At 42.0% G+C, this 14,578-nt stretch overlaps 1 protein-coding gene across 4 annotated transcripts in view; it reads left to right on the top strand.

The window, feature by feature from the left end:
- Window positions 1-14,578, top strand: part of pald1a (phosphatase domain containing paladin 1a) — a 91,121-nt gene that overhangs the window by 25,804 nt on the left and 50,739 nt on the right. For all 4 annotated transcript variants that reach the window (XM_076298120.1, XM_076298119.1, XM_076298118.1 and 1 more), the window contains exons 9-16: window positions 350-440; window positions 739-843; window positions 3,408-3,503; window positions 5,736-5,870; window positions 6,343-6,459; window positions 8,255-8,440; window positions 8,948-9,145; window positions 14,413-14,553. In XM_076298120.1, coding sequence (XP_076154235.1) covers window positions 350-440; window positions 739-843; window positions 3,408-3,503; window positions 5,736-5,870; window positions 6,343-6,459; window positions 8,255-8,440; window positions 8,948-9,145; window positions 14,413-14,553 — 1,069 coding nt within the window. The remainder of the gene's footprint in view (window positions 1-349; window positions 441-738; window positions 844-3,407; window positions 3,504-5,735; window positions 5,871-6,342; window positions 6,460-8,254; window positions 8,441-8,947; window positions 9,146-14,412; window positions 14,554-14,578) is intronic.

Raw genomic sequence — 14,578 nt, 5'->3', positions numbered from 1 at the left:
TTTAAGCATTTTTCCCCTCTATTTTCCTAAGATAACGGTATGCTATGTGGAATATTATGTAACTTTTACCATATAGAAAGTGAACCAGCAATCCCTATCAGACAGATAGATAGATGCTTTAGTAACCCCAAGTAGCCAATAAAGCTTTAGCCATCCTGTTTACGGACCAGGAATCTATGTTTAGGCCTACTTCATAATCAGACTCCCTATTGGCCTCTATTACATATTAGCCTACAACACTATGAATGTGTCATCACCCAACACTATGTCATTAAGCCATGAGGTGAGCCCTAAGGAGTCCTTCGTCAGTGTTTTGAAATGACATGCTGTGTGTCTAATTGGATTGCAGGGCCGTCGAGGCTGAGGAAGTGAGACCACTCTTCCGAGCGATTCAGGCGTTAATCAGCAGGCTGCCGAGCGGACAGCAGATCCTGGAGGAGGTGAGGCCGGGTCAATTGCACTGACAGATTCCCCGCTGCTCTGTTGCACCCAAATGATTTATGCTGCTGCGGCTGCCACCGCCGATGCTTAACCCTGAGGGATTAAAATGAATGTTGCAGTACTTTTTTTGGCCCCCAATGATATAACTGCACAATACTCAGCAGAACATTTGCTGTTAAGAATTAGCCTCATGAAGGTCAAACTTGTGGTGATATGTCTTGCATGGCCTGTGGCAATGAGGCAAATTTGGTCAACGAAGCGGCTTCACTTCATGATGGTCTTTTTCTGTGCCCGCAGGTGGACCGTGCCATTCTCCTGTGCTCAGAGATGCACAACATCAAAGAGGCCATTTACGAAAACAAGAAGAAGCTGGAGGGGATCGGAGAGGATTACCAGTTTCAGGTCTGTGCCCTTCATCCCTCACGCTTCATTTTATATTTATCCTCTACGTCAGTCTTCCTCTACCACTTTCTCCTTTGACTACACTTTGACTAGTACTTAAAAGTTCTGACTTGATTTATGTAGTATTGATTGCTACCCTAAGGTCTCTTTTGCATTGTAGCTTGAATGTTATTCCTCGTTTTTATAAGTCGCTTTGGATGAAAAGGATCTGCTAATTTCTCATTCTGTCTCTCTTTCTCTCACTCCTGTTGACATTCTCTCTCATTCTGTCCATTTTCTGAAATTAAATTTACTTTGTCTCTTGTCCCATCATGCTCCTGTCTGCGTCTGCAGTGGCTTGTTTAATGTGTGTTCTTGTGAAATATTTGACCGGTCTGAAAATCCATTTCACGTGGGTGGACAACAAATTGAACTTGATTGAGTTATCTGATTCCGTAGATGCGACAAAGTTGAATTGAGTGTCTCGCTGGGCTATGTCTGTCAATTTAATCTCATTTTATTGATGTAGCGCCAATAACGGTTGAAATAGTCCAGACATATATATATAAGTATATATACTCTCTTGATCCCGTGAGGGAAATTTGGTCTCTGCATTTATCCCAATCCGTGAATTAGTGAAACACACTCAGCACACAGTGAACACACATTGAGGTGAAGCACACACCAATCCTGACGCAGTGAGCTGCCTGCTACAACAGCGGCGCTCGGGGAGCAGTGAGGGGTTAGGTGCCTTGCTGAAGGGCCGGTTCCTACTGGTCGGGGTTCGAACCGGCAACCCTCCAGTTACAAGAACGAAGTGCTAACCACTAGGCCATGACTGCCCACAATTGGGGGCGAGGAAATTGTGGCTGCCCACAATTGAGGGCGAGGAATGGGGGCGGGGGGTCCATCTGGGGCTTGCCGAGAAGAGAGAGAGAGAAGATGGAATCAGAAAGCAAGCAGAAAGCAAGCAGAAGAATTCATACACGCATCACGATAAAACATTTCTATGAAATACATAGAAATAGATATATCAATTAATCTCATGAATTTAGAATAGATAGATATATCAATTAATCTCATCAATTTATGAATTCAGAAGAATTCATACTCGTATAAAACATTTCTATAAAAATACATAGAAATAGATATATCAATTAATCTCATCAATTTAGAATAGATATATCAATTAATCTCATCAAGTTATGAATTCAGAAGAATCCATACACGTATCACGATAAAACATTTTAGCACGTATGTGGCATATGTACTGTACATGATGCGTACAATATTCCATGAAGTGTAAAGAAGATGAAATAAGCATTATAGATGTTGGTGATAATGTATAGTCTGCCGGTTAGTATTGGAAAATAAGTCCAGACAGGCTCAATAAGGCCCTGATGCAAAGCTAAGGCCCCTTCAAATCAGAGAAACTTTTTGCAGCATTCTGAAGAGCTGCACTGTGGATAAAGTGATTAAGGTGGTGATCACACTGACATGCTTTTTTCACCTCCAGAACGTGAGTGTTCTGAAGTAGTGAGTTAAAAACATGTGAGGTAGAAATTGATTGTGTACATATTGTTGTTGCTAAGATATATAGTTATATATATCTAGGTAAGAGTCATATTTATTTTAAATCTCTAGCTCCCTGATTTGCTAAGGCAGGCAGCTAAGGAACGACCCACTGTGACCTCAGAAGTGGAACTATTTTTAACTTGCCTCGCCTCACGCTTTTAGAAGCCATGCTTTTTTTTCCCTGCTTGTGCTCCAGTTTTATAAATGCGAGGCTCATTGCAATGGTCACTCACACCTTTCCATGGGGAAACAATTGAATTTGAGTGCTTGGAGGTGAAAAAAGCATCAGTCTGAACGCCACCTAAATAATGGTGGCCCTCCTCTATGATGAATCACTCGGCTATCAGGCATCGAGCACTGTGAAGGATGAGGGCAGACTTCGTGCAAACAAATAGGGCTTTCAGACATACGTGTAAGACTGGCGGTTCTGCGGATGTTAAACGGTTGGGCCGTATATCTGAACAACATAAACGGCCATATGGAAGTCCGAACTTAGCCGGTTGTTCTACTGCGCCCCTCCTAGTATTTCCTCCGGACATTATGTAAATGTGCTGTGTCTGAACGAAGCGTAGAACATGCGGTTAAAATTCACACCTAGTGAGATCGAAATTGTGTGTGTGTGTGTGTGTATGTGTGTGTGTGTGTGTGTGTGTGTGTGTGTGTGTGTGTGTGTGCGCACGCATGCCCAGAGAAGGGGCATGAGAAGGAAACAGGTTCTTAAATCTTGCACTACTCCCCTTACACTACCCCTTGTGACGTCAGAGGGCAAGTGGGCATTGTCTTGCATCACCCACTGTCTTGTGGCCAATTAAAGAAGAATGGCATCCCCAGCTCTGGAATCTAGGCACATGTTTGAAGCTTGATCTCTGTTACAGAAAACACTTGTTCATATCTGATGAGGAAGGCAGCGGTTTGTGTTATGCACTGTCACTTATAATTGTTACCTATGCATTGCCTCATGGTCCTCATGTCTCATCCTCCCCCCCCACACCCCACCCCCTGTGTCACAGGGAGGCAGCACTAAGGACTACTTCCTTCACCGAGCCCTGCAGAGCCTGGAGCGCTACTTCTACTTGATTGTTTTCAACGCTTATCTCCATGAGCAGGTGGGATTTCTAGATGCCACGTACAGCATGAACAGGGGAATTCAAGTCTGGAGCTCACCTCTGCAGCCATAGGCAGGCATGGGCCGGACGAGAGGCTAGAAAAGCATTCTTGGTGGGCCGTTAAAATTTGAGGCCGGTCTGAGTACTGTGAACATAAATATAATGTTTTTGAAGTTTCTTTGTTGTTACCCCTTGGCCCTTCTGCAGCCTGGGCTGTGCGGTCACACCACCTCTCACTGCTCACCAAAATATTAGAAGCAGGGATTAGAAACGGTTCAAAGGACGAAAGCAAAACCGGAAATGAACACAATTTTTGGATGAACGTAACCAAAAACGGAAACAAAACCAATTTCACTTGTTCTGGACTGAAAACATTATTTTCAATTTTAGACAACCGATTAATAACGGTATTTATCGTTCTGATTAACCTTTGCTTGAATAGTATTCAAAAGTCAATAGGCTTGGCAAGTCACCAGCCCACACAGTGTTCCCCAGACACCTTATAGGATGAATTTAGTCAGTTCAGTTTATGAATCAGTGTCTCTCCTGTATAATAGGCTAGAACTACTAGTTGATAAAAGGGATTTTCATATCCAACACTGTGTAGCCTAATTTACTGAAACATTGTGTGAAATAGCAGGCTACCAGAGACACTAGGAAAATATCTTTAGGCATGGCATGCAATTGGCAGCACCACGCACAGGTTATGTTATTACAGGGCTTAAAGCCAGGACATTTTCTGTGCCTGGAGTTAGACATTTTTTAAGGTCTAAAATTACATAGGCCTACTTGCCTACTTTTACATCTCGCCCCATGCCTGAATTCAAGCACAGTGTTTTTAACAGTTAGCCTGTTGATACCTGATACTTGATATCTAATGTGCTTTGATTTAAGCTCTAAGGCTGTTAGTATTGTGCAACCAGCCATAAATCAATTTGTAAAGACAATGTTTTTTTTAAAGGAACGTTATTAACCATTCTTCTCTAACGTTTTAACTGGTTACCATTTAGAGGAGAGGCCTTGGTACACTGGAACAGGAACGATTTTTTTTTATTTTTGCTCTGAATGAACCGAAATGCAAATTATTCTGTTTCCAGTTCCTGATTAGAAGCACTTACAAAAACCCTTCAACTCCTCAAGCACAGGCCTAGTGTGACGAACTCTCGTATGTGCAGGGCAGACACGCAATGAAGTTAAGAACCCTCAGATCTCAAAAGCTCTTGAAAATAAAATGATATAAAAATGTGGGTTTGGGTCCTGCTCACACAGAAGATATAACATTCACGTTCACAGTTTCAATGAGCAGGGATATACTGCCTATACTATGTAACGAGATAAGTAGTGAACCAAGGCCAGAGGTGCGGTCAAATTCAGCAAAGCCGAGGCACTGGAGAGAAAGCGTGTAAGAGAGTGTGAGAGAGCGTGCTTTTACAGGGTCCAACAAGGATGAGGTGCAAGGGGTCATCATCAACAGCAAGTAGTTGTTAAAAAAAGAAAAGGACCATTTAGCTTGTGTTCACTACAGTGTTTCCCATACTCATTTGTGGCGGCCCACCACAATATCAACATTGACCACCACACAATGATTTTTCTACGTACTATTTAAATGGGATGAAATCCTTTCATTCTAGAGCTATGTGCACCTTTGCGTAGCCTCTCCTTGTCTCTCCGTCTCTCAACGAGCTTGCATGCATAATAGGGTTCATTCCAGTTAACTCCCCAGCAACCCCCCCCATCACCTACCACCACAAATAGAATTCAATTCTGTGGGAAACACTGCAACACTGCTTAATTGAAATAAAGTGGCCTTAATTCGCTGTTGTGAAACGGAATTGGTTCCTAGTAAAATTTAGTGTCCCAATCTGGCCCTGTGTGTGGCTCTCCAGCGCCACCATCTGGTCACCACATGAATCCTTAATGTGGTTCAGCATCAGATAATCTGATGGAGTCTGCCCTCTGTCTGGGCCACTCTGAAAGGTTGATATTATTTTGTCTTAATCATTTTTTGTTTTGCTGAACATCTGTATCATTCTCAGTTTTGCAGAATATCTGTATCAGTTCTAGTCAGAGGAAACCTGTTGATCAAATTAAAATTTGCCAGGGATACGAATAGTCTTAAGTTTAACTGCATGTTGAATTCATAAGGAATCTTGAGTCTTGAGTCTCCTGGATTATTCAGAACATTTTATTTGTAATGAAACTTAATATGTATAAAACGTGTGTGTCCCTCAGTACCCGCTGGCGTTCGCGTCCAGCTTCAGCCAGTGGATGTGTGCCCACCCGTGGGTGTACCGGCTGCTGGCACGCATGAATCTGTCGGAGCTCTGCACGCCCGCTGACCTGGTTACCAAGGGCACCAGAGTACTGGTGAGAGAATCTGCCTCTCTGGGCTTATTGCATACAATCTTTCTTTCTTTCTTTCTTTCTTTCTTTCTTTCTTTCTTTCTTTCTTTCTTTCTTTCTTTCTTTCTTTCTTTCTTTCTTTCTTTCTTTCTTTCTTTCTTTCTTTCTTTCTTTCTTTCTTTCTTTCTTTCTTTCTTTCTTTCTTTCTTTCTTTCTTTCTTTCTTTCTTTCTTTCTTTCTTTCTTTCTTTCTTTCTTTCTTTCTTTCTTTCGAAAGAATTCCATTGTTGTGTATTTGTCAACTGAAAGTGTGCAAGTATATGACAGAAATGTTGCATGTTGAATTTCTATAAATACTCTGTCTGCGTCTGTGTCGTGAGTGTGTGTGGCCTTATGTGTTGATATGCTGGATTGTGTCCTGTCCAGTTGTGTGAGAGTGAAAATGTGTGTGTGTGTGTGTGGCCTCGTGTTGATATTTTGTGTTGCGTCCTGTCCAGGTGTCTGAGGACTACTTGGCCCCAGATGTACTGAGCACAATGAAGGAGATGAAAGTGGCCAACTTCAGGCGGGTCCCTAAGATGCCCATCTACGGCATGGCCCAACCCACATCAGAGGTGGGGATACACATGGTTGACCACACCGAGTTCATGGCGCAAACATAGCGTCCTGACGTTTACCCACAAACCCTGTAGCCCTCAACTTTTTAATCAGTCTGACATTCTGTTTGTCTGGATAAAGGCCACACTGCTAAAACTGCTTATCTAACAAAATCTAACCAAGTGTTATTAATCTTTTATCAAGATAAAAAAAAACTAGTTGGTTTGTTTGTTTTCCTAGCGCTTTCTTGTGAAATCATTTGACTTAATTTAAAACAAAATAGACTTATTTTAAGACATCTCATCTTGAAAACAAGCAAATTTGTCTGCCAGTGCGTTAAGCAAATTTGTCCTAAAAACAAGCAAATTTGTCTGCCATTGCGTTGAGCAAAATTGTCTTGATAAGACTCCTTAAAATAAGTTGAAGTCTTCTTAAATTAAGTAATAAATTAATTAAAGCTTATATTACATTTTAATCTTAATATCAATAACACTTGGTTAGAATTCATCTTTTGCAGTGGCACTTTCACATGCCCCATGCAGCCTACAGTATGTGAAAAGATGCAGCAGGATATGTTGTACATTTTATGGTTTTATATCAGCCACATACAGTAAATCCATCAGGTGATATCTTTCTCTCAATTACAATGGGTTTATTTGTGTTTAGTGCACAATAGAAATAAGTAGAAATTAGAAGTATACTTATTAACTTATCCAACTTATTTTGGATTCTGGATTTTTTCACAGCTGTGTTTTTCTTTGAAGGCTACATTCATGTCCTTTAAAGAAACCAAATGCCTGGCTGTGTCTGTCTGTCTGTCTGTCTGTCTGCCTGCCTGTTTGTCTGTTACAGCCTGTGCATACCAAATCTGGCAAGTCTGCTCTTTACCATATCAAAGACATTGTTTCACTTCATGGTCTGTTGTTTTGTCCAAATCTTTTTTCGCACCCTCATTATCCTGTGTTCAATTTTTTCATTTTTTGAGCAAAAATGAAAAATGTCAGACAATGCCAATCTGTGGGTGGTGATTGTACAATATGAGCCTTTCCTTAACTTTAACAGTTCAAACTAGACTATACTTTTACAATAAATATAACTGTCTATCTATTAGCATCTATTATATCCTTGATGTTGAATGTATGCTCTAAATGTCCTGATTTCAGTCTGTGATTTTTTTTTATTAGGAAATAGTGACAGGTGAAAGACATTGAGTTTATTTTAACTGGAACCCTTAAGTATAGACTTGGAAAGCAGCAAGACTGTGAGGCCATGCAAAATTGAAGCTCTCAAGTCTCATTATGCTTCCGTGGTGAACACGCTTTGGAGCTAAATTAAAAAAAGGTTATCTGCACTGTGCTTCGATTTGGCTTTTTCAATAAAGACTGGTGCAAGGACAAAAAGAGGGAGGTCGCTCTTTCTGCTGCAACATTGAAGGTCTGTCAGTAAAGCTAGGTCTATTATAATGCAATTACAATGCAGTTAGAGACTGCATGTGAGGAATTGGATTGTGTTTCCTTGGCAATGTTGGACCTCTATGCACAAATGCTTTTGTCTATCTTTCCGATAAAAAGTGACACTGCATGCTGTAGAAATATTATTATATATGTGCATACATGGCAGTCGTGAAAGCCTTGGTTTAATTTCCAAGTCGGTCCAAAAGACTGATTAAAACGAGAATAAAACATCTGTTCCTCTACTTCAAGTGTCTTATGCTAACACTGCCTGTTTATAAAACAAGTAAACCTCAACGCCGCGGAACGGTGCGGTGCACAGTGTTGACTTCGTTTGTTTGTTGTCGACTGGCGTTGCTAGGCGACGGGCACGGTGCTGGCCTACCTGACGGACGAGAAGCGGAAGCACAGCCGCGTGCTGTGGGTCAGTCTGCAGGAGGAGCTGGTGCTGGAGGCCAACGGGTGTGTCTACTCACCGCGCGAGCCCAGCTGCCTGGAGCAGCACATCCCTGTGCCGGCCCCTGCCGGACAACCGCAGCTCATCGAGGTAAGACACACGCGCACACACACACACACACACACACACACACACACACACACACACACACACACACACACACACAGGTCAGTCACATGGGCAATGAAGACAGGGTGGTACATGTTAAGCTACTTTTTTCTAAAGTCTTTGGTACAGGTTGAAGTTTGTCCTTGTAAAAAAGGAAGAGGGTTTTGTCAGCGGTTGCCTGTGTTCTTTTTGATCTGTAAATGCCCAGTATAATGGCGTATCATGCTTTTGGCATGCATTATTGTCGTGGGTGTATAGTTGTCAGCATAAGGTACTGTATGGTTTGCCAACGCCACCTCCCCCACCCACTCACACATACTCTTAGCACACTTATCTATTATGCCTCTGCTTTGAAAACCCACCATTAAAAAAAACCCAAACCTTTGGACCATATCTTCACGGTGCCATCTGACCCTTGACCTCTGTGACCCCTTGTAAACCCCCCCCACACACACACACACACACACACACACACACACTCCCACACAGAAACAGGAGACGGCGCTGAAGGAAGAGGTGTTGGCGGCACAGAAGTGGCTGGAGGTGACGATGGAGCAGGAGAAGCAGATGAAGATGTTCAAGAGCTGCCTGACGCCACAGGAGGTTTTCAACCAGCAAAAGGCCACACACCAGGGCCTGCAGTACCGCCGAGTACCACTGCACGACTGCTGTGCACCACGGGAAGAGGTGAGGAGACTCCAACACACACACACACACACACACACACACACACACACACACACACACACACACACACACACACACACACACACACACACAGTAGGCTACAAATGGGACTTTGAGTGTAGCAACCACTGATAAATGGCAAGATTTGCGTGGAGATGACCAAACGCCTATTCCATTCTATTCTGTTCTATTCATATGCTGATATTTTGCATGTTTTAGGTTGTAAGTTTGTTGTTTTGTTGTAAGTAAATGAGGACCACTGAGTGCTTATTCAGAATCAGAATCAGCTTTATTGGCCAGGTTTGCGTAAACAAACAAGGAATTTTACTCTGGTTAATCTTTGCTCTCAAAGTACAAAACTCACTTAACAGTATTTTTTTCTCTCCATTCTGTTTTTATTCTTTATATGTTAATGTTAAGTTATACTGTATAACTGTATAACGATTTTACAAATTTACACAAAATTGAAGAGAGGGAAGGAATAGTGCAATATCAGTACCTGTCATTTCCCAACTATTAGGGTTGGCTTATACATTGATTTTGCAAAATTTCTTCAGCTATGAGGTTAATACACAGGGGCAGTTAATATGGTATTAATATGGTTTTGTTTATTTTAACTTGCATAAAACACTGTCCTGCGCCTTATACACAATGCGGTTAATACACAGGAAATTACTGTATAGTCTGAGATTTAAGATTTAAATATAAATATAGTGCAAGGCAGTTCAGTGCAATGGTAATATATTAGTAAGTAAGTAAATTTAATTTATAAAGCACATTTAAACACAGCATAAACTGACCAAAGTGCTGTACAGTGGATAACTAAAGATTAAGACAAGTAATACAGAAAAACACATTGGACCAATAGTCATAAAAACATGAATAAAAGGAAACCTTATCCAATATCGGGGCACACAATACATAGGATGAGCAGGAGTACAGGGTTAGGGAACAAGGAAGGCCAGCGAGTAAAGGTGGGTTTTTAGCCTGGATTTGAAGGCAGAAATGGAGGGGCCAGATCTAATATCCAGGGAGAGCTGGTTCCACAGACGTGGAGCAGCAACTGCAAAAGCTCCATCACCCCTCTGTTTGAGCCGTGAGCATGACACATGCAGAAGACCTTTATTTTAGGATCTCAAGGACCTTTGAACTGAGTAGGGCTGTACAAGGTCGATGTTCACGCCTCCTGATGCCATTGTTATATTAATAACAATATTGTAATTGGGCAGTTCCAGCGTAATGGATGTGACAATTGGACTCATATTGGTAAACATGGCAAAATTAGTATCAGTGAATTAATTTGCATAACTTTTAATGCAACCTCTGTCCTCTGAATACTGAGAAATCCTCAAATTTCATATAATCAATTTCATCCTAAGAATACAAGGCATTTCATCAGCGTTATGGATGTGACATGAAATGGACACACTTTTGTGAGAGATTACAGGTTTTCTACAAACTCTGTGAATTTTGAACTAAACTGCCGAAACTATGATATATGTAGCATGAAGGAGACTTGAATGAACACAAAAAGTGTGTTTTTGAAACTATGCGTCATTTTCGTAATGCATTATGTAGGAAAAACTGGTGTTATGGATGTGACGGTTTCACGTTATGGATGTGACGTGTCTGAACCAGTCCTCGACAAACTACATAAAACACATAATTAAGTAGTGAATTTTGATATGAAACAATTGAAATAGTAATCATAAAAAACTAGTGATGAAATTATTGCTTCCTCAGTGCCCACTAAGATCCACAGGAATAATCAGGACATAAGTCATTTAAAATATAATTTTTTTTTTTTTTTTTTTTTCTGTTACCGTCATCAATTTTGGTCAGTGATTCCCGGGTTACTGAAACACCAGGGAACATGAAACTTGGTGGCCACTCCCCTAAATAACTAGCCCTACCTGAACCGTTGCACCCAAGATGACAAAATATTTATGGTATGTTAGTCTCAAGAGCCCGCATGAACCTAACCCATACCCACTCATTTGTGATTTGCACACATAAAGTACATGCACGCGCACGTGCACACACGCACATGCACGCACATGCGCACACACACACACACGCACGCACGCACACACGGTCACACACATACAGACAGGCAAGCACACACACACACACATAAACACATACAGACAGGCAAGCACACACACACACACACACACACACACACACACACACACACACATGCACAAACACCCACCCACATGAATGCAGATACATAAACACACACACACAGGCACGCATACGCACATGCACAGACACACACACACACACACACACACACACACACACACACTCTTATAAACAAAAGCAAACTCACATATGCACACATTTACATGCACATGAGTTGCAGGAGTAGGAGATGGAGACAAATTGACAAGCGTGATTTATTTTTGCGAAGAGAATATGCAGGACTGAGAGGCGGTCATATTTTGTACCGCTATGCGGTACATCTAGTTTATTGCTGCCCTTACTTATGTTACTCTGTGGGTATTAGCTACAGAGGACCTGCCACTTCAAATGCTGTCATATGGCGTCACATTTAAAATTAAACTGTGTTAAGCAAACGTGAACGGCAGGCTGAACAGATCTGCAACAGAAGGAGGTTGCTATGTTAACTCCAGCTGCAAAGTCAGCCATCTTCACCAGCTAACACGATAATCCAGTTACTGTACAACATTAGTATGACAGTTACAGGAAGATAATCTCTCAGATTTTCGTTATTAGGCCACTTGAAAATAGGCTATGGCTAGGCTAATCACTGGAGGTATTTTAATATTATGTTTGTTTTGCTAATGGTTAGGCAAGGCCTCCCTGTTCAACCTAATAATCTTTGAAATGTCAATTGTAAACACTAAGTTGAAATGCGTTGAAACTGACATGCCACCAGAACAGACGTTTTATCGGCTTTGAGGTATAATAAAGTCCCCAGTCTTGTAAATTCACATTATGTAACATCCTAACGTCACATCCATAACGCACCATTAAAGGTTTTAAAAGTAAGAAAGGGGCACTATTTGGTCATCACACTTTACATTGATATAAATCAGCTTTGCACAGACACTATGGACATTGTCGCATCAACACTGTATGTGTAGCATAAACTTTTCCTATAAAACGTTATGGATGTGACATGGCCATGGAACTTGCTGACTTAAAAACAAAAGCCTTGCAAATGTAAGGAGTTGTGCTCTTAAAGGCAAGCTGAGCATAGACATTACTCTACCATTCCCTTTTCAATCTGGAATTTGTCAAATGACACAATTTGTTCGAACATTGGGTCCATTTATCCACTTTTGAAATATGTATAATATTACCATGTGAAATATGTTGTTTCTGTATGGTTGCACACCATATTTATGATGTAAAAAGAGTGTCATTCTCCATCAAATTCAATCAGATCAGTTACAAACAATAAAATATAGACCTAAATGAAGATTTTAACAACAGTTCTATTTGCGTATGCACAACTTTTTTTTTCCATGGTAAGGATGACCTTAGCATGGAATTGCCCAATTTTAAGATTGAAATATACATGAGGTAGATGAGCTGAACGGTGTTGATTGACTTCAGTGTAAGGATGGAGGCTATTTCTGAGAGCTCAACAGAGTGACTGGAGTGGTCAGCTCCAGTGATCCTCTCTGCAGCCCTAATGGTCTGCTGCAGTCTGGCCCTTTTCAGTTTTGGTGGCTGACCCAAACCTGACAGTGATGGAGGTGCAGATGACAGACTGAGTGATGGCTGAGTGGTCAGCTGTCACTTTCATGACTACAGACGTCAGGGCGATGGCCCTGTAGTCATTTAATCCTGTGATGGCACAGTCACATGGGCACACACACATGGACGGACACACACACATACACGTGTGCACACACACACACACACACACACACATGCATAACATATTCACATATTCATGCATTTTGGCATTCATACATTTTCAACAAGGACGGCAGTAATAGCTCTGGATGCAATTTCATGTTTGCTGGAGTCAGACTCCTCTGTTCCACAGGACACACACACACACACACACACACACACACACACAGACACAGACACACACACACAGTTACTGTTGGAGATGGGCGCGCACTCACATTCTTGTGCCCTTGACCAAAATAGATGTCTGCTCTTTTGATGCCTACTCAGACATATGCCCTGAGGGGACGGCCATAGTCTCCCACCCCCTCTCCTCCTGTCTCACTTCCACACCCACTCATTGTGTCATTGTGACCCGCTCACACACTGGCCGAATCACTGTGCCCATAGCACCCCTCAGGGTACCTCTACTGCACTGCAGAGGGCATTCAATGCCCTCACGCTAGCCTGTCCTCTGTGCACTTTTGCCCACACGCTAGTCTGTCCTCTGTGCACTTTTGCCCACACTCTAGCCTGTCCTCTGTGCACTTATGGAAGCTTTTGCCATGGTGAACCCAGTGATTACAGTTCAACTGTTCCTCGAATAAGCACATATTTTTTTACACCTGAAAACCGAATCCAGCAGAGAATGGATTCCCATGAGGATAACAAGGGAGCAAACATTAGTCTGTGTGCTCCCTCTAGTGGCAAGATTGCTACAAGGCTAGTCTGCTTGCAAGAGGTTTGGTGATGTGGCAAGTGCTTTTAATTTGCATGGCAGCTCCTATGTCTTCATAGCAACAATAGCATTTATAACTCTCCAGCCCTCCCCCTTTGTCCTTACCATAGTCTATACTGTATTTATAATTAGACAACTAATTCTTCTCCCTGGCGTAACTGTAGTTACTTTACTTTAACGGTGTTAAAAACATCTTAATGGTTTGAATAGTTTGCCGCAATAGTAGGATCTGTGAAGAGCCCAAAATGAGGCTGTTGATCGTCTCAGACGAGAGAAAACAGCAGAGGTGCCTGTCTGCCACAGCGAGCAGTGTGGGGCACAGAAATTGGGAAATTTGCATGGATTTTTTAATGTGCCTGTGTTTGTACCCTCTGTGGAAGACGATTGAGTCAGTGTGTTTTTGGATTTTTTGGAAATTCCTCAGTGTATTTCTGCTTTTTTGGGGGCTATGTCTCTGTTTTGGTTACGAATTAAACAGATTCATTTGGTGCCTTTTCTGCATAATATTTTCATGGTTGTCGGTGTGTATGTGTATGAGCGAGGAACGGGGGGCTTAACATATTATGATGACAAAATTAATTTGTTGCATAACTGTATAACTTGAATTGTTTGTTTGTGTGTGCGCGTTTGCGTGTGCGTGTGTTTTGACTGCCAGGATTTTGACCAGCTCCTCGAGGCCATGAAGAGCAGCCTAGCGGAGGACCCGCGCTCTGCGTTCGTCTTTAACTGCTCCAACGGGAAAGGCAGGACCACCACGGCCATGGTCACCGCCGTGCTCACGCTCTGGCACTTCAATGTAGGCGGGCTGCCGCAAAATACAC

This window comes from Alosa pseudoharengus, unplaced genomic scaffold (genome assembly GCF_046254945.1).
Source record: "Alosa pseudoharengus isolate Yale_2024_CS ecotype anadromous, Long Island Sound unplaced genomic scaffold, YU_APseudo_1.1 YU_APseudo_1.1_scf_21, whole genome shotgun sequence".
Taxonomy (NCBI): domain Eukaryota; kingdom Metazoa; phylum Chordata; class Actinopteri; order Clupeiformes; family Clupeidae; genus Alosa; species Alosa pseudoharengus.
This window is presented reverse-complemented; position numbering and strand designations above follow the sequence as displayed.